The sequence below is a fragment of the Neomonachus schauinslandi genome, chromosome 6 (assembly GCF_002201575.2).
Source record: "Neomonachus schauinslandi chromosome 6, ASM220157v2, whole genome shotgun sequence".
Taxonomy (NCBI): domain Eukaryota; kingdom Metazoa; phylum Chordata; class Mammalia; order Carnivora; family Phocidae; genus Neomonachus; species Neomonachus schauinslandi.
Window position 1 is genome coordinate 153,365,946 of NC_058408.1, and position 24,117 is coordinate 153,390,062.

A 24,117-nucleotide genomic window follows, 5' to 3' on the forward strand; every position below is an offset into this window, starting at 1 on the left:
CGAAGCTCACATCCTTGTTTTTCCCTTCTCTGTAGTAGCATGCAGCCCATCCTCCAGGGAGCCCGCTGGATGAGGTGGCTGGCAGCCTGTGCCCTGATGACAGGCTGAGGCTGCCACACGGGTGAGCTGGATACAGTGCCCAGGGCCTGCTTCTCCCTCAGAGAGGGGTGACAGGAGCCCTGCTTCCTAGGCTGTTGGAGGTTTGCTAGCTTCACGCAGGGCCGTGCTCCGTTAGAACAGCACCTGGCCCCTGGCAGGCGCCCGGCCAACATTGCTGAGGTCATTCCTGTTGGCAGGCATTAGCTCCCTGAGGACATTAATTGTCGTTTCTTTGACATTTTGTTGATGCACTGCTCCTCTTTCCTCCAACTTCCTTGTTTTGGCGTTTTCTCTCACCTGTCTGCAGACCCTGAGTGATTAGTTCATGTCTAAGATGCAGCCACTTTGGAGCCAGCAGGCAGTTCCGTGAGCAGGTGGGCTTTCCAGCTGGAGGGCTTCCCTGTGGTTGGTCATTTCTTTTCTTTTTTTTTTTTAATATATATATATATATTTAAGATTTTATTTATTTATCATAGAGGGAGAGATAGAGGCAGGCAGAGGGAGAAGCATGTGGGACTCGATCCCAGGACCCTGGGATCATGACCTGAGCCAGAGGCAGATGCTTAACCGACTGAGCCACCCAGACGTCCTGGTTGGTCATTTCTTCAAGGACCCCAAGTGTTTGAATCTTGAGGCCTTTTCTCCGGAGATTTATCATTTCAGAGAGGAGCCCTGGAGATGGTGGGAACCCTTCACTCGTGGCAGCCGGCATTTGGGAAACAGGAAGGGGGAGTAACTGTGTGTTCCCACCTGACAGGATGGGGACAAGCTTGGGGACCCAGCAGTTCGGGAAACTGACCTTCTGCCATCTCCATGCCCAGCACCTGGTGTGCAGCCTGGCCGAAGCCCTCGGCAGGTTGAGACATCGCCCCCCCCTTAGACTGGCACCTACCACGCCTCCGCCCCTTGCCGTCATCTGCATGGCAAAGCCTGCCCACCGTTGTTGCTTTGTGGATGGACACCTTTCCAGCTCTCCTCGGCACCTTAGTGGTGGTGGGACGGAAAGGCCCGTGCCCACGGTGGGCCACACTTGACAGAAAGTCTGAGCTGGGTTCTTAGGGGCTGCCAGGCATGTGTCATGGTTTCGGAATCTGACTTAGAGATTTACTGAGTAAGGTCTGCATCAGCCAGAGGACCCCTCCCGGCAGAGTGCCTCAGCGCAGACGGCGCACAAGCGCATGGGAGCCTTGCGGCCACTGCCCAAATGCACGTCGCCCCCTGTGGCCAGCAGGTGCTGACGTGGGCCCTGCGCAGGGGCCTCTGGCTGCTCAGCCAGCCAGAGCGGTGTGCCTGAGCCCTCGTGCGGTGCGTGGCAGGTGTAAAGGCCCCACTGGGTGCCCTCAGTCAGTACCATAGTTTCGCTTTAGCATGACACTAGTTTTGTAAAGTAATGGCCATCACATTAAACTAATGTTGGTAATTTAAATTTCGTTGGTATTTAGTTTGTATATTTATTTTGACTTTAGAGCTCTTCTAAACTCTGCGGACAACATTTTCTAATTTTAGATTCATACATATTTGCACAGCTTAATGACAATAATTTCTCACCAGTGGTAGTCATGGGAGTTTCTCTTTTAAAAGATTCAGTCCTTTTCAATTAAGTTTAAAAATCACTGACAGAGCTAGGATGCCATTAATTATATAATATCGTACACCCCCTGGGTATGGATGACAGAGACTTAGTCCCGTTTAGTCCAATACAGAATATTTTAATTTTATTTAAACAAATTGGGTTATTTTGAGTAATTTAATTTAAAAAGTGGCACTTCTAACAAGAAGCCTAATTCTTTTCACAGCTGTAACTGAAGGGGTGTTTGTGTTTTTGTTTCTTAAAAAAAAAAGGAAAGGAAAGACATCCCAGGCAAAACAATTCAGTGTGTGTTTAAAAGTCGTACACAGGGGACGCCTGGGTGGCTCAGTGGGTTACGAGGCTGCCTTTGGCTCAGGTCATGATCCCTGGGTCCCGCATAGGACTCCCTGCTGGGCGGGGAGTCTGCTTCTCCCTCTGCCCCTCCCCCTTCTCCTGCTGTCTCTCAGTCTCTCTCTCTCTCTCTCTCTCTCTCACTCTCAGGCAAAATCTTTAAAAAATTAAAAAGTGCCCAGTGCACGTGAGAGCTTGTATCGCAGGAAGTCCTGTGTTAACAACTATTTGACTAAAATGTGCACACCTTTAAGAGTTGTATCACGTTATGGCAGTTTCGGGAGTGGCGAGGGGAGTTCTTCAAGTACTTTCAGTATTGGGGTCTGTTTCCGAGGATTGGACAAGCTGTTCCAGGAGCTGTGTAGCACTATTGGTCTTTAAACACTCCCGCCTCTTCTGTGGGGCCATGTGTGTGCAGAGCACGCACTCCCATCTGCCAGTCGGACAGGCCCTTTCTGTCGGTGCTGCAGCAGCTTGGACGGGTTTGTACTGATCCAGCCTGTCCTCGTCCTCACAGCAGCCAGAGATGAGATTGTCTGGGCAGGTGGCGAAGGTGAAGAGTCCCTGTGCTGGATGGAGCGGGCTGACAGCAGCCCATGCGGGACTAAACCCACGTCCTTGTCCTGATTGAGCCCGCACTCTGTGCCCCCGAGCAGGAGAAAACTCTTTTCTAAAACTTTTCCTTGATCCAGGAGTCCATTTCATGAATTGCAATCTGTTCCCTCGAGACCTTAGCTGGAGAACACCCAAGGACTTTTCTTGCAGTTGGCTTTGTTGCTTGTACCCTATGGCCTTACCCGTAGTGAGCTGATGGCCAAGATCTTTGTGTGCTTAGTGTCAGAAATCTCAGGTGTCCCACAGCAGTGTCTCGCTAGGTAACGATGATGTTATCGATGGTAATGGCTGTGTCTGGTCAGCGAAGTGGAGTTTGTACTGTGTATAATGTACAGAAGCCAGCGAAAGTTATTGCAAAGAATATTAAAACACCTGTTAATGTCATGTAAGAATCAGATTTATAAGTTAATATTAGGCATGCATCATAAAATCAGACAACAGTCTTCTAGGACCAATTTTTTTTTTTTTTGCCTTTTCAAAATTAATTTTCTAAATTTTCACTCGATATCTTTATATTAAGACAATGCAGTCTAAATAAATCCTGGTGACCTAGGGACTGAGCATTCAATCCACTGAGCAAAACCCATAAGCCCATACGTGCTCTTGGGCTCTGGGTGCCGCAACTGGAATTGGCTGCTTGGTAAAGACAAGTTTCCCATGAAGATTTTGCTTTATCCAGGGAGAAAGTTTTATATGTGTCTGTCTTTCTTTTGAACCTTTTTTATTGACCTTTGATATTGATTATGACTCCTTCTAAAATCATAATCTGGTAAATTGCTTCTGTATTTTATTGACAGCTGACATCATCTCAACTGTTGAATTTAATTACTCTGGAGATCTTCTTGCAACGGGAGACAAGGGCGGCAGAGTTGTTATTTTTCAGCGGGAACAAGAGGTCAGTGATTCACAGTGCACAAGCCAAATGAAAGCCAGCTTTTCTCATGTCACTTGGAAGGAGGGAAACACAGGCACTTTCTCAGCCGCTGACTTCACTTAGATTCGGTTACGTCACACTAACCGTATAGAAGCTGCTTATCTTGGGTGAGCAAGAAGATCTGTGTTTCCGCCCACTGACGTCCAACCACTGAGCTCCGATGGAGTCCCTGTGTCCTTGTCTTCGGGAGAGGAGAGTCCTTGCCCTACCCCCAGGCTGTCGTGAGGACCAGATGAAGGATGTGGGGTGGTGGAGTGCTGCATCTCTCTGCTTTCGTCCTGTAATTAATTAAAGTGGCTGTGGGTGAGAATCACTTCAGCAGCCCTGGAGGTGCTGGCCCCCAGCCCTGTTGTCCAGCACTGCAGTGTGCTCTGAATGGCCCCTGGGGAAGAGTCTGTGTGTACTGGGGGGCCTCCTCAGTCAGAGGTGAGCAGCCTGCTTCTTCCATGCCCTCTGAGGGCCCCACTGTCAGTGCTGAGAGGAAGGAGTCCTCAGAACGGGGCCTGGAGGGCCCCACAGATGACTCGCACTCATGAGCCGTTTTGTAGGTCACTCCCTCTTTTGGGGGGAAAGGGCAGAGAAACCCGTCTTTTTCAGTTATGCATAAGAGGAGAATGGGAGGTAGAACCAGGCCTTGCCAGCTCCCCCCTTATTTCTGGGGAGCCTCATTAGAGTTTGTGACGAGTGCTGAGGAAGGAAGCGAGACAGCCTGTTGCTCTGCTGGTCTGTTGTGCACATATTCTGGGCAAGAACCACGGCGCGGCCCAGCCTCGGTTCTGACAGCTTCACACACAGGGCCCCTTGTCTGTGTCCAGGCAGGTCCGTGGGCAGTTACTTTCCCATCTCCAGATTCTAGTCTCTACATTTTTGTGGTAAAACTTTGCTATGGCATCTAGTGGGCCCTTGTTCCCTTTCAGTAGATCTGCGTGGCAGCAAATGTCAGCCCTGCCGTGCCAGAGAGGGGCGCTTGGGGGGCATGTGTGGAGGGTGGGCCCTGGGGCCCCCCAGTCAAAGTGAAGGACTGCGTTGGTCAGTGGGAAGAGATTTAGGGAACGCCAACATCTCATCGTTCAAATATACCTGTTGCAGCTCTAATTTTGATTATGTCCACGTAGGTTTAAAAACTTTTTTAATCCTATTTTTTTTGATTTGAGATGGTGAGAATTCTTTTGTGGAATATATTGTCATTAGTCTTTCTAGATCTTCACAGATGATTTGATAAGTTTATAATTTTGCATTCTGTCCCAGAGGTAGATTATTACATGGTGCTGCTTAAAAAGAACTATGTTTATTACTTTTAGCAGAAGGATTATTTAGCAGATTGCTGAGTCATAGCTGTCTTAAATTTAAGAGTTACTTTTAGCTCCTTAAAGTTTGCCATTTTAATGATATTCTTATAGAAAATGAAATTTTTCTCATTTTTGTGAGTCATCATTTAAACCTAAAAAATACTAGCTTCAAATGTGAGATAGATTATAGTAAAACTTGAGCATCTCGTTACAAAATACGTTGGGCGTCACAATTTTGAGAACCTGTAGCATGAAGTGTTTAGTTAAGATGTATTAAATCATGGTTAATAATGTGAAGCAGCAGATTCATACAGCAGCAGGTTGTTGACACTGTTGGTAAACCCGGCCATCTGCAACTTAATAAACCCCGGGCAACTTTTTACCCCATCTTTTCCTTCATGTTTTTGTTAACATAAAAAGAGCCTTCATATTCCATCTGCTTTTAAAGTATTTTGGTGGTTGCCATATATAACCCTCACCGTGGACTTGGGTTTTTCCAGTGCTCTCAGTTCAGCAGCCACTGCCCCCTCTGCGGAGCCCCAGGGCGCAGGCCTATGGGAGGCACAAGGGTGTGAGGACAGCGCAGGGCCGTGCTGGACTGTGGAAGGTGGTGTGGGTGTCAGGCCAGGAGATTGGGGCGGGACGGAGCCATCAGAAAGTTTGGGGTGTGCACATGACGCGAGGCAGGAACCATAGTTAGCAGTGTGACGTTTGTGCTTTTTTTCTTCTTAGTGGCAGAGCCCTTTGTTTCGGGAAGCCCAACGTTGTCAGTGTGAGGTGAGCAGAGTTTAGGGACATGCTTCCGCTCTGCAGTTCATCGTGCAAATTACTCAATTTGGGTAGTTCTGACATCAGCACTCAGTGTGTCTGAAACCAAAATGCACTTTCCACCATCTCCCTGTCCTTGCCCATCCTGTTCCCAGTGCCTCAGGCTGGCAGCCTCAGCGGCCCTGGCTCTGCTCTCTCCTTGGGACCCAGCTGCCATGGGCAAGCAAGTCTTCCTCGAGGCCCTTCCTCTCGCCTTATCTGTTCTTACCTCTCCCTGGACAGAGCGTGGAGACCACTCACTGCCTGGGGATCCTCGGAGGCTGACGCAGGGCCTCAGCCTGTTGGATGGAGGTTTTACGTGTTGGGGGTGGGGGTTGGTGCAGTTCACAACAGGAAGACGGGCCTGCAGCATGAGGAGCGTCTGTTGCGGTTCTTGGGGAGCGTGGCCGGGAAGGGCAGGTGGCCCATGGGGTGGGTGCCACATATAGTTGTTAATATTCTGTTTTCTCATCGTTCTCACAGAAACACTCATTGATGCCACAGATGGTTCTTTTTTAAAGATTTCAATTTCTTTCTCATTAGCAAGGTAGACCATCTGCTGGTGTTTTCTGCTTTCTCGTAGAGAGGGGTGCGGGCCTGAAGAAAGAGTTAATGCACCTAACACAGCCAGGCGTGGAAACCATGTCCTACATCCTGGGGTCAATGCATGATTTCCAGGAGTGTGCGGCACATAAAAAGCCACGTGCTAGAGAGTTTCAGGGAGCTGGGGGGATGTTTTCTCATAATAGGTGATCTTAATTCAGAAATACGAAGAAATCTAGACATAAATGTTCTTCTGTTTCTTTCAATTTCCTTGACACACAGCCTAAAGTATAAAAACGTAAGATTTTAGATGCTGATTATATAGCAAGAATTAAAATCTTGGTGTCCTTGGTTTTTAGTTATGTGATATTTTTACTGTTTCATAGAAAATGTCATTTTGGATACAGAAGATTTCAGAGATTAATAAAAATACATTTATGAACCCATCACCTAGGTTTTCCTCTTTCCTAAAAGAAAAGCAAGCCCTCAGCAGGTAGATGAGGCGCCCGTTGTGCTCTCCCGATTTAGGCTTCCAGCTTTGTTCCCAAATTTACCTTCTCACTCTGCCTGCCTTCCCAGAGTTGGTTACTATTTTGAAGACATCATGCATCTTCCCAAGCATGTTTTTCTACTTTTACTGTAACATATAGAATTGTTTTACGTGTGTTAAAAATTCCATCACAGGGGTCCTCTGCTGGTGCTGGTCACCGCCCAAGCACCATTCAGTCGTCCTCCTCCGGGGGTGGGGGTGCGAGTGTTGTCTTGGTGGGCTGTTCCAGGGCTCGGCGCAGACCGCTCGGTGCCACACTGCACGGTGCTGCCCCCTCCATGGGCCCACCAGCCCCTCCAGAAAATGCGCGTACGTGATGGAGCCTCGTCCTGTGCAGGCAGCAGGCTGATCCGCAGACCCTGCCCGGGAGTGCGCGCCCGGGAGCAGGAGAGAAGGTCTGCGAAATCATCTGTTACTGGTTTTTTCCAAGTAAATTAATTCGGAGTGTCCTCTGTTTGATAATTTTTGACCCAGGATTTCTTTAACTTTTAAAATGTGTGTGGTCATTTTATATTCAAATTGGTAGTACTGCATTTTTCTCTGCACTGTGCTTTGTTCATTATAACCCAGCTCATGTTTCCTTGCAGAACAAAAGTCGCCCTCACTCTAGGGGAGAATATAATGTTTACAGTACCTTTCAAAGTCATGAACCAGAGTTTGACTATTTGAAAAGTCTAGAAATTGAGGAAAAAATTAATAAAATTAGGTGGTTACCACAACAGAATGCTGCTCATTTTCTACTCTCTACAAATGGTAAGAGCTTTTTTTTTTTTAAGTGGTTATTTGATTTAGGATTTTATTTTTAATTTGCTGGGTGTAGCACATTTTTACTTTACTTTTTACTTTAACCCATTCTAGAAGTGGTTTCTGCTTTAAACTTTGGGGAGAAGGTAAATTATTGGCTAGGTAGCGGGTGGTTGGCTGAAAGCTTAAAGTATACGAAAGTGAGCGTGCACACATACTCCTGTGTGGTTCTGCCACAGCACAGGCCTGCACACTTTACTTACTGTGCAGAGAGAATGTCCAGGTTCATCCGTAACTGGAAAGTAACCTTCAGAGTCTCGGAGCTTACCAGTCAACATAGAACCACACAGTTTTCTAATGTAATACTCGACTAATAGTGGTGCATGATACAGTCTTTCTTTTAATATGGACACTAAGGTTTTTATTTGCAGATAAAACTATTAAGTTATGGAAAATAAGCGAACGGGACAAAAGAGCAGAAGGTTATAACTTGAAAGAGGAAGACGGACGGCTTCGAGACCCATTTCGAATCACAGCACTGCGGGTACACGCTGCCTTTCCTCAAACTACCCAGGTCTCTTTAGTTAATCGGGGACGGTGCGTTAGTCAGCTGTGTAGAGAAGACCGCTGAGTAGGACTGCTGTGACATCTGCCCTCTCGGTTCATGGAAGCTGTTTGTAATTGTAGTCATCAGTGTATCTGTGTGTTAGAATTGGGATTCTTCATATTTCACATAAGCAGGAAGTTACACAGTAACTTCAGAAAATCTAATGATACTAAAGACTCAGGTCTAATCCTACAACACATCTTTCTTAGTGTATCAACTGCCTTTCACTGCAAAGGTTGTAAGTAGCACATTGGTGGTGGTGAGGTCCCCGTGGGACTCAGAATGGTGCCCGGGATGAAGCCGCGTGGACTGCGGATGCGAGATAAGCTGCGCACTGCCGGGGCTTTCGTGGCATTTCCTCAGTTAGCTGAGGCACACTCTATGCTTTCAGAATCCTTTGCCTGTCAGTCCATAGTATCATCACTTCCTTTTCTAATTGTTAATTCTTCATTCCCTTTTTGGTATCCCTGGGCACCCTGTGACACGACCATCTTCATCAGTTCTGATACCTAGATTTGGTGCACATTGTAACATCTGTGAAATTGAGTCAGGTCATTGCCCAGTGGTGCACACCCTGGAGGGTGTGTGAGACGAGATGAGATACGGGAAGGGAGGTGGGCCGCCAGGACGTGCCGCATGCACGGGACGGGAGCAGGAAGACCAGCACTCAGCACTGGCCTTTGTCCTGAAGTGTTCCCTAAAACCATTGCCCCATGCATGTGGAAATTGTTGGTTGGCTGGTTTGTTTTTTAACAGGGTTTCAAAGCTTTGCTGAATATTGTTTATCAAGTGAAGACCTCATTGATGAACATGTCGCGGGTTAGTAGTGAGGTGCTCCAGGGAAGGACACCCCACTGCAGAGGCCATAGTGACATGAGGCGCAGAGCACCCGGGGTCTGTCTCGGTTCCGGTCCCCGAGCTCTGCGTGCCGGGTGCACACGGGGTGCAGGGATGGCGGGCACACAGGACCGCCACAGCCCAGGCGTAGGGGCAGTGCTCCCCAGAGCGCGGGGGACAGCAGCGTTGCCAAGGGAAGCGCAGGTGGGTCCGTGTCTTCGTAGACTTTTGCGTCCAAAGTGTCACCGCCCGGCCAGGGGGTTGACACGGAGAAGCAATGTGATTGACTCAGGGCGAGTTTCTAAAACCCTGATTTGAACCGGGATGTTTTGATCTGAACACCGGTGGTTTCTCTGCCACCAGGCCTTTCCACATCCGTGTGGCAATCATAGACCACAGGGAGTGACAGTAGCTCTCGCACTCCGGCTGCCAACATGTGAAACTCCGAGCGTGGCCGAACAGAGCAGGCTTTGGGTGCCCTGGTCTCTGTCCCCCGCCACTTTCACGGCCTCCTGCCGAACACACAGCCCCCGCTCTCAGCCTTCTTCGCCACGCCAGACGCTCACGTGCCTGCTGGAAAACCCACAGGTCTTGGTGGGCTCAGTGTCCCCTTTATTCAGAGGCTCTTTGATACAGTTCCCTAGATACACTTGGTCTAACTGGGCCGAAGTGTCGTTTCATTAAAAACAGCTGTTAGGAACACACTGTGATTTCAGAGTCACAGGCTGTAAGTTGACCTTTGTCACTTTAGGCCCGTATTTGATTTCTTAATTGTCTCTCTAAAAGCTAAAAAAAGGACTATTTGTCTAAACTTAGCTGAGTAGGAGTCAAAATATTGCTCTTTTTAAATTGTTTTCCTCTTACATTTTTAGTGCCAGAACAGGGATTTAGTTAGGAGGAGCCTTTCTGTCCTAGCCTGAGAGTTGTCCTGTGTTTTGATCACTTAGAGACTCGTCAGAGGGCTGTGGTGGTCTGCCCTGCGCCCTGCAGGACAGACACCTCCACGCCAGAGAACGCCAGCGTGGGGTCAGCACCTGGCTGGTTGAAAATGAAGGGAGTATTTATGCGTGTTCCCCCACGCTCATTCTTGCAGACTTTTGGGCAGAGAGGTCAAGAGGAGAGCTTTCCTCCTAGCCTTCCCAGGTGCTCTCTTTGGCTCTTAATTAGAAAAGTAACAGAGTTACTACTGTTAATTTTTCATCTTGCTTTTAAGCTCCTGCCTTCTTTCCCACTAGATGTCAGTGATGTTGAGACTCTTGTTCTCCTTTCTCACGTGTGGACGCGATCACCCACGATGGCGCCCCTGCCTCTCGTGGTGATATAGATGTGCTCAGGCCGGGCCCTTGCTCTCACCTGTTGCCAGGCTGACTCCACGGTCTGCACAGTGGTGTAGAGGTCCTATTCCCTGACCGCAGTGCCCAGCACAGACATGGGTTTTTGTGTCCCTTTTAAAAAACACTCTCACTGAAGCATATTATGCACACCAGAAGCTGTCTCTGCCAGAGAAGTGAACCGCTGCATGAGCTCTCAGGCTGACGAGCCCACGTGGCCAGCAGCAAATGGAGCGGGCACCTCACCAGCTCTCCGGGGGCCCTCCTGTGCGCTCTCCCACCCCTGCACCCCTCCCTGGCGGCACTCGGCGTGTGCACTGAGCAGCAGACCACCAGGGCACTAAGGAGGCTCAGACTGTCACTCTGCAAGGCAGCAGCTGCAGGGAGGGGCAGGGGTGGTCCTCGACCGCGTCCCACGAGCTCACCGTGGCTTTGGGACAGACAGTGAAGCCCCACCATTAGAGGCGCCTGCGCCCCGGAGGCGGTCTGTTTCCATGCCCATGTGGCCTGCCCCTCAGCAAGAACAGACCTGCCGCAGGGAGGGACAGGACCCCGTCCGCGGCCTGTTCGCACGGCTCTGCTCACGGCTTATTTGGGGTAGTGTGCCTGTACAGAACTCTCAGCTCGCTGGGAATATAGATGTGTTGTTTTTTGCTTTCTGCTATAAGTGTTGTAATTTTATGTTCTGGTGATCTTTGTTTTGAATTCCTATTTCCTTCCATTTTTAGGTTCCAATATTGAAGCCCATGGATCTTATGGTAGAAGCAAGTCCACGACGAATTTTTGCAAATGCTCACACATATCATATAAATTCCATTTCAGTAAATAGTGATCATGAAACATATCTTTCTGCAGATGACCTGAGAATTAATCTATGGCATTTAGAAATCACAGATAGAAGTTTTAGTATCCTTCATCAGATGGCTGTCTTGGCATCATTCATAGGTTTGTTCTTCAGGGAAGTTCTCAGTGCATGTGTGTTTCTGCATCTGAGTCTGCACCTCAAAACATGGCTTGCTGCATGGTAGCCTGTGGTGTAAGTTCTCTGATTTAACATGTCCCTAAGAATGGAAACTGCTTTCTACCTTTGGGGAGAGTTCCCTACAAAATGAGAATGACCTCAAGTCCATTGCCCTCCCAGGTTCGTGAGAGACGATTTTAAATAGTGTGTATCTGGAGGTTCAGTGTTGTCTGGTCCCTTGCCCCCAACACAGACTGGCTAGTAGATACTAGAATAGAAGACATTGACTTTGGTTAGAGTGGTGGTTAGTTACACAGCCCGAGGAGTGACTGATCATGTGAGTTCCCTTATAGAAGACAAGCTGTTAAGGAATATTCAAACCTTCATCTCTCTCAAGAAGGCTACAGCAGTATGGTTACCGTTATGGTGAAAATCTACATGCGACTGGTTCTTCGCTCATGTTAAAAGTTGTTGATTTCTCCAGAAATGAGAGCCCTGTCTTATGTGCACTTCGAGGGGCATCAGTCAGGATTTCCCACGTTTGGGGGCGATGTCGGGCCGACCAGAGTGGCACAGATGTCCTCGGGTCGCTTGGGCTGCCGCCGAGACGGGGCTTGGCATGTGTGCACGCTCCCTTGTACTCAAGAAAATCCATGAAATGAAGTGTATGTGGTGTTTTAAACTCTAGCATTTCACACTGGATTTTTATTGTCTGATGTCCTTGTACTGCTGTGGTTATGTACTTAATGTGATGACTTAGTTTATGGAAAGAGCGTACGACGATTCTGCCATCCGTGCGGCGCCGCCGGGACACGAGGCGCGGACCGCGTGCTGACGGCTGCCTGCTGGGTCTCCCTCCTCCTTGTGCAGCTTGGCACAGCTTCCTGTCTTCCAGGCTCATGCCCGTGCTCCCTGCTTTCTCTTTATTCTCCTTAAACTCTTACATCTTAAATCCTTCTTTCTTCTATTAGTATGTGATCATTTTGAACAAAATGCAGATAATTCAGAGGAGGTTCCCCCCCGCCCCCCACCAAATCCCACCCTCCACAGATAACCGTTGTAGGCAGTTTTTATGTCTGTATTAGGAAGTTTGTGTTTTAAGAACAACGGGGCTCGGGCGCCTGGGTGGCTCAGATGGTTAAGCGTCTGCCTTTGGCTCAGGTCATGATCCCAGGGTCCTGGGATCGAGTCCCACATCGGGCTCCCGGCTCAGCGGGGAGCCTGCTTCTCCCTCTGACCCTCTCCCCTCTCATGCTGTTTCTTTCTCACTCGCTCTCTAAAAAATAAATAAAATCTTTAAAAAAAAAAAAAGAACAACGGGGCTCATCCTCTACATGGTGGTAATGAAGTTCCAAGCACTCGGGGGTGTCGGGGGCCCGAGTTCTGCTCAAAGACCTTAATTACATGACGGCCCTATGTCAGCCCAGGCCTTTCTCTTCCTCCGTAAACCCGCACTCCTGGGGTGCCGCCTGCAGTTCTGTGGAACCCGAGAGCCCGTGGTGCAGAGCTGGTAGCACAGGGCCTGGGGCACGTCAGAAAGCCCCTGCCCCTAGCCTCGTCGTTTCTTGACGCATTAGAACCATCTTTCCCACTTGCAGCTGCAGGATGGGTTGTACGCACTCGGAGCCGTGGACGCAGTGCCCCGAGCCGCTCCGCTGCTGCCCCTCGTGCGCATCTGTGAGCCTCGGTCCGCAGGACACCAGCCTCCATGCAGGCTTTGAGACGTGGGGGCTCCCACTGCCTCGGAGTATTTGTTTTAGCAGAACCCTGGACCCTCTTTAAAATAACTTTTCACATCAGTAAAACCAAAATAAGGCCATTTTTAATTTATCTGATTATAGATGAGTTTAAGTATCTTCTGTTAATTTACTGTCCGTTAGTGTGAATTTTTTTTTTTACTGTTCTTTGTGATTTTTCTCCTGTTGGAATCTCATCTTTTTTCTTCATGATTGTGAGAACTGCAATTCATAAATAATTTGTGTATGCAGTCATACTTCTCGTTGCCTTTACAAAATTTTGTCTCACAATCATGTTTTAGATGCCCTTCCTTGTTACCTAGGTTATGAAACACAGAACGCTTTCATATACGTGCTTGTATTTATTAATACGATTACCTTAGAAGTACCTTTGGTACCCTGACAAGCGCTTTGGCAGCAGGTCGTGCTTCTCCCAGAGCCGCAGCCCCTTGTCCTCGCTCAGCTGCGCCTGTCTGCACACGGACAGCCATCCCCTCCATGCACCTTGGGCTTCTTGCTTCCTGGTTAACTTTGCAGACCATGCCGTGTGTGTGACTGGGGGCGCTGCTCGGTCTGTCCAGGAGCCTCCAGCCCCTCGAGGGCCACGGCCTTGCTGTCTCGTGTCCAGTGATGAGCTGTGGTGTTAGGTTTCTTACTTGTTTCAGTGGAACTGTTCATCTGGACCCTCTTGTTCCATCCCGACCCAAAGCCAAATTCCACTCTTCTCTTGTTTTCTTCAGTTGCGTGGTTTCTCTGCCTGGCAAGCTGTAATGTTAACACTGTTCTAACTGCTTAGAATGAGCTCTTGATGGCAGATCAAGAAAAGATTCTTGAAAAAGCAGAATCTTTTGGAATCTGGCAATTCTCTTGTGTGTGTAATTTATGGATATAGGTATGGGATTTTTGCACAAGTGGCCGCTTGCTTCCTTTTCTTGTTTACATCGTTGAGCTTGTCTGATCTTGCTGGGGATGTCCTCCCGTGGAATGTTCGTGGTCGCGGCAGGACGCAGGCGGTGCGTGCGTGTGCGTGGGCCCGGGCCTGGTGAGGCGCGCGGCGGTGGTGTTGAGCAGTGCGGGGACGCGGCTTCTCCTACCAGGAGCACCTGCTGTGCGTGTCTGCTCGCACCCCTCGCTGCGGGGTGTTGCACACCTGACGTTGGCTTGAATGTGGACTAAAGCCCGCCAAGCGCTCTGCCTTAACTGTGCGCCTCCAGACATCGTGGACATCAAGCCTGTGAACATGGAGGAGCTGACGGAGGTGATCACCGCGGCCGAGTTCCACCCGCACCAGTGCAACGTGTTTGTGTACAGCAGCAGCAAAGGGACCGTCCGACTGTGTGACATGCGCTCTTCAGCCCTGTGTGACAGACACTCCAAGTGTAAGTGCCTGGAAGGGCCGGGATGTCTCCTGTTAATCCTGGTTTCCAGGCTTGAGACCATCTCCAGAGACTTAGCGTTTCTTCTGGTCTCCTTATACCCATGCAAGCATAGGACTGGCTTTTGACCCTAAGTCCCCGGGTGGCTCTTTGGTGGCCCATTGCTGGCACCGCGTGGGCCGTGAGGCGTCCCATGGTGGGGCAGCCTGTAGGGTTCCTCCTGCCCAGAATCCCAGGGCTTCATCAGAGGACTCCCTAGCTGGGTCCAGCCGAGAACCATCTGTTGCCTCTACCTCTGTGCATTAGGACCTCGGCTGAGGCTGCCAGAACGCATCTCACCCGTGACGGTTCTCGGCTGTTGGGATGGGCTCTGTGCGCAGTGAGCTGTGCTGGACTTGGGCCAGTTCCCTCAGGCCAAGCTCTAGCGCTTTAATCCTCTGAGCCTTGGTTTCATCTAGGTGAGGAAAGTTTTGTTTTTATGTTTAGCCATAAAGAATAGGCCTGACCTTATAGGAAACCGGAAGTGTGTGTGTCGTGCATTAGGTCCCGTGGTGGGGACTGGACTGTGTACTGGGAACTCTGCTCATGGGTCCTCACAGTCCGTTGACAGGTCAAACCAGCCTGTCCGAGGAAGTACCTTGGATTTTCACTTCCTGTGACACTTCTCTTGTCTGGTGAGATCCATTCATGGATCGTTGTGTCCGCAGTGTTTCCCGTAGGACATGTAGCAATGCCAGCGGCGCCCGGCATTAGATGTGCTGCGCTCACCAGTTCTCAGTAACCTTTTGCCTTGCTCTCATTTTTCTGCAGCTAACTGTGTTTTAGAGAATTCCTCCTATAGGACTCCCGCAAGGAAGAGTGAGCCTCGTGTAATGTTGGCCTGTGTCTTTCAAGAGAATATTCTTTTGTTGTTGCTGTTGTTGTTCATAGTCATCTACACCCAACGTGGGGCTTGAACTCAAAACCCCAAGATCAAGAGTGGCACGCTCCACCAACTGAGACAGTTGGGGGCCCCTCAAGATAATGTTCTTGAGTAAACCATTTTAGATACCAAAAGTAGTTTTTGTCAGGAAAATAGTTTGAGTAAATGCTTGGTATTGCCACTGGCTTGCTTAAAATTAACTTCAAATGCAGAACCAAGAAACATGGGTTTCTACATTAAAAGAAAAACTAAAGCAGTTTAAAATGAGGAAGTACTCACTCGAAGTTTCCCGAGCTGAGGGCATGATGGTGCGATCAGGCGTCTGGTGGAGCCTCTGAGGTCCCTACTGCGGCGCAGGTGGAGGGCTATTGAGCTTCTTAGAAAGCAAAACCTGTAGGAGAAAGGAAGGTCTGCTAAAGAAGCATCTGGAATCTTTCTAAAAGTAGTAATTCGGTTTTGTTATGTGGAGCTTGACTCCTGAACAGCAGAGACAGACCCCTTTTCCTGACGGGCTTCGGTATATGGGACCATTCTGGAGGTTACAGTCTGGACCCGGTGTTCCCAGGTGACGCCGCTTCATCATCCCATGATGTGGACGGGACAGGTCTGCACGTGGCTCGCCAGGGCCTGGGCTGCTCAGACTCGCAGGTGTTTGTGTGGTAGCAGCCTGTGGTCAGCACGGGGGTTCTTGACCAAAAGGCACATGGGAGTGTCCTGAGGGGCTTTTTCCAGGCCGCAGCCCGGGGCCTCAGGCACGGATGTAGTGCTCCAGAGTCTGAGTGAGATTGGGGGGCCTGTGTTTCTGATGCTGTCCCTTGGCAGTAACTGGCACTGGGACGTTTCATCTAAGTCTCTCAAGCTCAGAAGTTGAAGGCCAGAAAACATACTGAGATCAGAAAGATCAGAAGCGTGAGTGGTGTGCGGTCTGCAGCCCCCAGGGAGGGCCTAGGGACTTGAACGTGGTTTGTTCTCTCGGTTTGTTGTTTTGTGAAGGTTTTTTGCTTTGTTTTGTTTTTGTGGTTTTTTGGTTTTTTTTTTTGAGAGAGAGAGTGAATGGGGCGAGGCGCAGAAGAAGATGGAGAAAGAATCCCAAGCAGACTCTGCGCTGAGCGCAGAGCCTGACACAGGGCTCGATCCCACAACTCTGAGATCAGGACCTGAGCTGAAATCACTTAACCCAACTCCGCCACCCAGGCGTCCCCACGTTAAACAGAAGCTGAAAACTTTGTTTTTTTCAGTTTTTGAGGAACCTGAAGATCCCAGCAGTAGGTCCTTCTTCTCAGAAATAATCTCCTCCATCTCCGACGTAAAATTCAGTCACAGTGGTCGGTACATGATGACCCGAGACTACCTGTCGGTGAAGGTGTGGGACCTCAACATGGAGAGCCGGCCCGTGGAGACCCACCAGGTGAGGCCGCTGCGCAGGCCTGGCGCCACACCTGCGCACAGCGCTTTCTAACCTTCCTGTGCTTTCGTTAAGGTCCACGAGTACCTGCGAAGCAAGCTTTGTTCTCTGTATGAAAACGACTGCATCTTCGACAAGTTCGAGTGCTGCTGGAGCGGTTCGGACAGGTAGGGCGTGTGTCATGGTGGACCGGCCCTGGATGCAGGGGGGCTGCCTCGGGGGGCTGCTGGGTTGCGCTCTCCAGGCCGCCTGCCTGCCGAGCGACAGGTTCAAGGTGGAGACGACAGGGCGTCTGAGCAGCTGTTCCCTCGCTTAGGTCCCATCTGTATTCAGACAGTACACATGGCACTAAGGTTCTTTTTGGTGGTTTTTAAAATGCTTTTAAAATATTTTCAAAATATATGTATTTTTTGTATTATTTCCAAGATGAGTGAGAAGGAAGGACGTGGGGTAATGATTTACCACTAAGCATGTGAAATGGCCGTGTTCCAGTTTGCCATTTCCTCTGGAGGGAACAAGAGGGGAAAACGCCCTCCAAGTTCGCTGGTGGTTGTGCTCGAACAGCAGGTGGGGTGGCTGACGTGAAGTCCTGGTGGCCTCTAGGAAGTGGCATCTCCGGTGTCTTGGTAGTTTATTTTGTGCACACTCTCTGAGGAGGGTAATAACGGCAGTATTGCTGAGGGCCATGTCTTCGATCTCAGACAATACAGTGCATTTCTGTTGCTGGAAAGAGACTGTCCCCCCATCGTCCCTAATAGAAAGGTGAGTCAGGTAGGGCCTCCCTGTGGGACGTGAGTGGCAGAGGGCCTGCGCACGTGGGTCATTGAGCACACACATAAACGAGGGAGAATGCACAATGGCCAGGGTGAAGAGGGGGCGGGAAGCAGAAGGCCAGGGAACCTGGGTCACTGGGCTGGCCTGGGAGCATCTGGTCCCAGGACCCGGCTGGCTGGGTTTCACAGCAGAGGGCTGGTGCACTTACAGCCTTGGGTCCACGCGCAGTGAGACACTCCAGGATTATGGAAAAGGCATCATCCATCGGCGTCCAGATGGGAGTCCCAAGGGAAATGTGTCTGACACCTTAGGGGGTAGGGGAAGCATAAAAATCCCCTGAGATGTGGAACTGTCAGCCTGCCCTCCCTCCCAGGATGTGGAGTTTGTGTCTGGACTGGCTCCATGATCTAGAAAAGCTAACGAGGAGTCAAGCACTACGGAGCAGTCAGGGCTCTGGGCATCAAGAGGAGCAGACTGCTTCGGATCCAGGCTTTTACCCTCTTGACACACCTACTGCCACCTCTTGCGCGTCGTGGACGCTGCGGCAGACGGGAGCCTCCTGGAGCAGAGGCAGCACCGGACTCCCGGCCCTGCGAAGCAGTGTGTGCTTTATGCGGTCATCCGTTTCCCAGGCCCCCCAGCAGCAACACCAGGGGCCTAGGCAGTGCCACATGAGCAGTGGGTCTGGGGTCACAACCAGCGCACCCTGAGCTTCTGCAGAGAGGTGTACGCACGCCCGCGCTTGGACACTGCAGGGCCCTGACGCTCAGCCCAGCGAGAGAGCACTCGGCAGTCACACTGTCGGCAAACCCACTGAAAATCTGGCCGTGTGCCTCTCCCGTTACACCCAGGACTCAGGATTTCCCCAGATTAAAATCCGTTAAACATAAGCGTACAGGTAAAAAGTACCAACCACGTACCCATAGGAAAGCTACTGTGAACAAGTCAGAAACAGCAACAAAACTTAACCTCTGAGGATTCAGATACTGGAACCGTAAGTTGCAGAGTATAAGATACGAATGCTGAAAATATTTTCGGATTAATGGAAGGAACCATAAACAAGACCCCTAAAAACGACCTGGGAGGTTTGTCAGAGACTCAAACTTTCTGTAGCTGACGGAAGACTGAGCACACGGATTCAGGAAGCACAGAAATCGACATCTGTGTCAGAATGAAATCACGGGGCACCAGAAGCAAAGAGAAGATCTTAAAAGCAGCCATGGAAAAACTGACACACTACTTTGGAGAACGGACGGTCAGGCTGAGTGTGGCCTGCTCAGCATAGCAGACACACAGAAGGTGGCGTGACGCAGCGCCTTGTGCTCGTTTCAGCATGCTGGGACAAAGCTGCTATCAGCCTGGGGTGTGTGTTGAGACAAGGATCACTCAGAACATGTGTGCAATAAAGGTGCTTTCAGATGGAGAGCAGTTCACCCTGATGGGAGCTCACGAAACAGATCTAGAGGGTGCCGTTCTGGGAAAGGACGCAGACTCAGAAAGCAGGTGTGAGACCTCAGGGAGGCAGGCAGCCGTCGCTGGCCCCGGCCCTGCGAGCAAAGCTGAGGAATGTTGACTCTGAACGATACTGATTTGTCTAAATTGGTTGTCTGTGTTGGGGGGACAGGTTATAGCTCTCCCTCAGCCAGAGTAAATAAGCTCTGAGTGTTGTAAAGACTGGGCCAGAGCCGTGGGAGAGCACCGCCCGCATGCGGGACACTATGGACTTCTTAAGCTCCAGATCCAGACGGTGGAGAAAACAGTAGTAACTTCACCTACATTTACATGGTAAACTTTTTTATATTGGAATACAACAATAAAAATGAAACCTGTAAGAGCAGATATAACTGGCAAAGAGAGAAGTATCCAGAATATGCAAAGAATTCTTAGTCTCTAGGAAAGTGATAGCTCATAAATGGGAAGAAAATGGATAAAAATGCTCATCCTCAGTAGGAGTCAGCAGGTCAGACCAACCGGGATGCCCTCTCAGAGCTTTCACAACCACGGGGATGTCAGCTGAGGGGTGGGGGCCAGTGGCCTTGACCGTGGCCCTTTGGAGACTGGCAGCGGCCTGCGTGGGTCAGGAACCTCATGCACATACAGGTAAGAAAACATGTTCAGAAACAGGAACTAGCGAACCTCTGAAGGAGCCCAGTGTTCACCGTCGGGTGAGTGAACAAGGAACTTGTTGTCTGTTCATAACCTGCAATACTAAGAACCATAAATGATCTCACAAGGATAAAGAGCAAAGAAAGCGTGTTGTTAGAAGAATATGATTCGATGATTTCTGTGTCATCTAGAACGTACAAGATGGTTGCGTTTTTAAGAATGCGTAACTGTTCGAGATGTAAACATGTACGGGAATGATCCTCCCCTACTATAAGACTGTCTGTCCCGCTAGGGGCCCAGGGTGGGAGACCGGTCTTTCTAGACTGAGCTAGCAGTGGCTTATGGGTAGATGGGCAGTCACTGTATTTTTTTTATGCTTGGTATATCCAAAATACTGAAAAATGCCCTTCCATTACCCATCCTCAGGAATATCCGACAGCTTTCCAGTAACATTTACCTGTTCTTTCATCTCTGCAAACGCTCCCCTCCCTTCTTGCCAGGGAGCACCTGTTGAGGGATGGTGTGACGTGGGGCCGGGGGGCAGGGTGCGAAGGGAGACCTGCACTCTGCCCGGGGCCGTGCAGTCATGTGGCACCGTTTGGCTGTGCTCAGGTTGTCTAGCAGAAATGGACATAGCCACTTGCTCCTGGGTCCACTTTGCCACCAGGGAACAGGATGCCACCTGGCCAGGTGCTTGGGAAGGTGGTCATTTGTGTGGTTTGGGTCACTGGACCAGTGCAGTGGGAACGCCAACCTCCCACCTCCCATGCGGCCGTGGTGGTCAGAAAATCTAAAGAAATAATGAGTCTGTATTGAAGTTGGTCTGCTTTCATTTTTACCAGGCACCAGCAGTTGTAATCAGTGCCGATAATAAAATAGCATCTTCCTGAAAGAATCTTACTGGTCTGTGTTCTGAGGAATTGTGGCGAGTTCAGTTAAGTTGGAGGAGCGTGGACGGAAGCTCCTCGTGGGCGCACTTCCTGCTCAGCCTTCCATGGACGTCGTCTGGCCCACGAGGCTGAGCCGGAGAGCGCCCTGGGCTCCCGGTGTTCGAGACCAGAAGCGGAATAAGGGTAGCTGCGAGTAGTCTTCTGAGTTGATCCTGTTTTCTGGGTGGAGTTTAGTCAGACCATGATGAGGGGTTTGCCCGCAGTCAGGGTCAGCCACTAGCCGTGCCTCGATGAGACAGGAGGCCGTGGGCTCCTCGGAGGAGGAGACTGCAGGGAGCTGCCGGGACCGGGCTGTGCCGCCAGCAGGATCCGCCCCGTCCGCGGGGCAAGGTCTGAACCCCCTCCTTGTCTGTGGTGGCCACGGGTCAAATCATGGCAGCACTCGCTGAGAGTCATTTTCCTCTCAGTTTTGTAGAAAAAGACCAGAAGTTTGTACCAGTGTAACAAACGTTTTCGACTGTAGAGACGGCGGAAGCCATTAGAATTAATGCTGGAGAAATGAGACCGTGGGCAGCACGGCAGCGTCTGAGACCCGCACTAAGGTCTAGGACTTTTCCCCTTTGTGTTCTTGTTGCTTCCTGTGAAAGAACTTTTTGACATCAAAATGAATTAAAAAGTATTCTTTGAGCTACTGTGTGTTGTGCTGGGAGAAGTCTGACTAATGTCCACTGAACACAAACCAACTTTGAATCATTGACAGAGTTGGAAATGTTCAAGACCTGAAAATAAATCAGTTACTCATGGCTGGGACAGATGACTGTGTCGGATTTTTTTACTTTTTAAAAATGCATTAATGTGGGGCGCCTGGCTGGCTCAGTCAGAAGGGCACAGGACTCTTGGTCTCCGGGGCATGAGTTTGAGCCCCATGTTGGGTGTAGAGATCACTTTAAAAAAAAGTGTAAATAAAAGTGTGGCTATTCTTTTTTTCCTTTTCTATTCTGTACTGTATATTTTTGCTGACATGATGGCACATAAGCAGTTCAGGAGGAAATTTTCATTGCATGTCTCTCCTGACTGTTCTTACTGTTGTTTCTTATTTCTGGAAATGGTCTTGTCAGGTAGAGGAGGGGTGAGGGAAGGTGACCCCGCTGGGCGTCCAGGGCGCTGGGCCCGCGTGTGGCAGGGGTGTTGAGCACTTCGTCCTTGACAGGCGTTACTCTCTCTTCTTGTCTTGAGCAGTGCGATCATGACGGGGTCCTACAACAACTTCTTCAGGATGTTTGATCGGAATACACGGAGGGATGTCACGCTGGAAGCCTCCCGGGAGAACAGCAAGCCTCGAGCCAGCTTAAAGCCTCGGAAGGTGTGTACAGGCGGTAAGAGAAAGAAGGATGAGATTAGTGTGGACAGTCTGGACTTCAATAAGAAGATCCTGCACACGGCCTGGCACCCGGCGGAGAACATTATCGCCGTGGCCGCCACCAACAACCTGTACATCTTTCAGGACAAAGTCAACTAAGGAAGCCAGCACGGGGACTGAGCCCGGCTGTCTTCTCCAAGGAGGGGCGCATCCTCCTCCCTGTGAGGAGCAGCAAGGCGCTGACCGCTCCCCCTCACAGACTGGAGGGGCCGGCCTTCCGCCTGTGGTGAGGCGGGCAGGGTCGCTGCTCCGTGGAACACTCACTCACCCACTCAGCGCAGCATTGGTGGACAGTGCTCAATAATGGCCATTACTCAGAATAAATGTATTTATTTCAGTCTGAGCCTTGCTTTCCAGTTTGTAGACCAGAAAGTTAACACCCAAGAGAAAAGTTGTCTGATGGAACATCTCTCTCTCTGCAGCCCCCCCCCCAGCGCCCCCATCACACTCGGGCCTTCACGCGCGTGTGCCGCCGTGCCCCCCACCCCTCCGCCTTCCTCCGAGCCCGGGCGGCCCCCGTTGCGGGCGTGGGTTCGCCAAGCGGGCTTAGGCAGCTTTACTCCCCCACACACCTGTATCTACCATCACGCCTTCTGGTGTGACCACTGAATAAAAGCAACACACTCTAAAACGTGTTTTTAAATCCAAGATAAGTATCGGCTTTTTATTTGCTTTCATGGCACATAATGGAATTCTGCAGAATCGAGCTTTGGAACAATGTGAAAAGCTTCTGTCCTCCGTGGGCAGAATGGTAGCACGTGTGCTCTGAACCCGTCCGTCCCAAACTGTCACTCTGTTTCGTTTCTGTGGAAAGAGTGCAGGTAACGTGCCAGGTAAGGTCTGCGCAAAGCCCGGGACCGCCTCTGAGAAGGAGCGTTCGAGCAGCAGAACCGCCGCTGCGGACGTACAACGTCTGGTTTCCAGTACAGCCGGGAACACGGACGTGCTTTCTCTTTAAACCTTTTTAAAGAGTGCTTGTGGGAGGAATATTCTTTCTAAAAATTGCTGAGATTACATGCATGCTCAATTTCATACTGCATTTCAAGCCAGCAGAATTAACCAACTGTAATTACTACGTGATGCCGCCAGTACCCTGGTGGCGTATTTTTAAAGTAGGATCTTTGATACCAGAAATCAGCATTTCCCAAGACAAACTGGAGAGGTTTAACAATGCTACGTGACTGGCCCTCACTGGGATTTCACACCCGGCCCCAATCACAGCGTCCTCCAGGGGACGGGAGCGCCAGGGTGCGCGCACCGCTCTTGAAATTTTAAGGCGTATTTTGATTACTAAAGATACCGATCTGTAAGAACAAATGTCTTGATAATGAACATTCTGTTCATTACCCTGAATTAACGTTAACAGAATGCCACTTCCATTCACATTCAGCTAGAAATGGAGAATTTCAAAGTACAATTAATTTAAAAATAATTCTTACTGTATATCCGTCGTGGCACAACTGACAGATCTGAGGTGTGGCGCAGGGGTCTCGTGTTAGTCCACCCTGGTCCTTCAGAAAAAAGTTCCAGTGGGATTGTATATACGTGTTCAACTATTTTGATCAAAAGGTGTAATAAATTTTAAATGTCTAACTGGATTTGCACTGTGTGTTCAGACGGCTTCTCCCAAGTAGGAAGCGGGCCTGCCACCACATCACAGAGGGGACCCCACTGGAGGAGGTGCTGTCCCCGAGGCCGCCGCAGCGTTCCCCTCAGCGTTCCCCTTTACTCTCGTTTACAGTTACATTGTCTCTGTTCCTGAAAGCCAGCTGTGTGAGTTGTTTTCATCCTTAGGAATTCTGTGCTGCCGTTTTCCTAAAGCTGTCGTGCTCTCTAGGCTGGGGACCTGGATTGGGGTGAATACACTTTATTCATGTGTGGATTTAGACAGGCTTTTCTTTTTCTTTTTTTTCTATTTTTAAGAAAAATCGAGCTACTAAGCTAGCGTAAGACTCAGTCGGGTGGTCAGCTGTCCGCAAATCCTCGGCGTTCGCGGTGAGACAAGAGCAAAGGCCATGTCTCTGCCGCTCTTCTCGAGGAGCTAAGTGGCCCCGTTTGCCCAGCTGCAGGCTGTCCCCAGAGCTCCGTGCTCCGCACGTGTGGGCAGTTCCTGCTGGCCAGGCTGAGTCCAGGGCTCTGGGTCACCACGTTGCTTTCCCAGGAGGAATTGCTACAGGTCTTTGCTTGAGGGGGTTGAGAAGAATGTCTAAATTGGCACTTGGGCTTTTGTCTTTCAAACCCGTGCTCTGT

The 24,117-nt window shown here is 50.0% G+C and overlaps 1 protein-coding gene across 2 annotated transcripts in view; it reads left to right on the forward strand.

Annotated features, from left to right (window-relative positions):
• Window positions 1–22,530, forward strand: part of PPP2R2D (protein phosphatase 2 regulatory subunit Bdelta) — a 63,077-nt gene extending 40,547 nt beyond the window's left edge. Inside the window, exons 3-10 of one of the 2 annotated variants that reach the window (XM_021703756.1) lie at window positions 3,433–3,530; window positions 7,346–7,511; window positions 7,934–8,046; window positions 11,006–11,183; window positions 14,189–14,353; window positions 16,511–16,680; window positions 16,753–16,844; window positions 21,687–22,530. In XM_021703756.1, coding sequence (XP_021559431.1) covers window positions 11,024–11,183; window positions 14,189–14,353; window positions 16,511–16,680; window positions 16,753–16,844; window positions 21,687–21,966 — 867 coding nt within the window. In that variant the 5' untranslated portion in view covers window positions 3,433–3,530; window positions 7,346–7,511; window positions 7,934–8,046; window positions 11,006–11,023 and the 3' untranslated portion in view covers window positions 21,967–22,530. The remainder of the gene's footprint in view (window positions 1–3,432; window positions 3,531–7,345; window positions 7,512–7,933; window positions 8,047–11,005; window positions 11,184–14,188; window positions 14,354–16,510; window positions 16,681–16,752; window positions 16,845–21,686) is intronic. The other variant, XM_021703757.1, reaches the window with a different exon arrangement.
• Window positions 22,531–24,117: the final 1,587 nt, after the last annotated feature.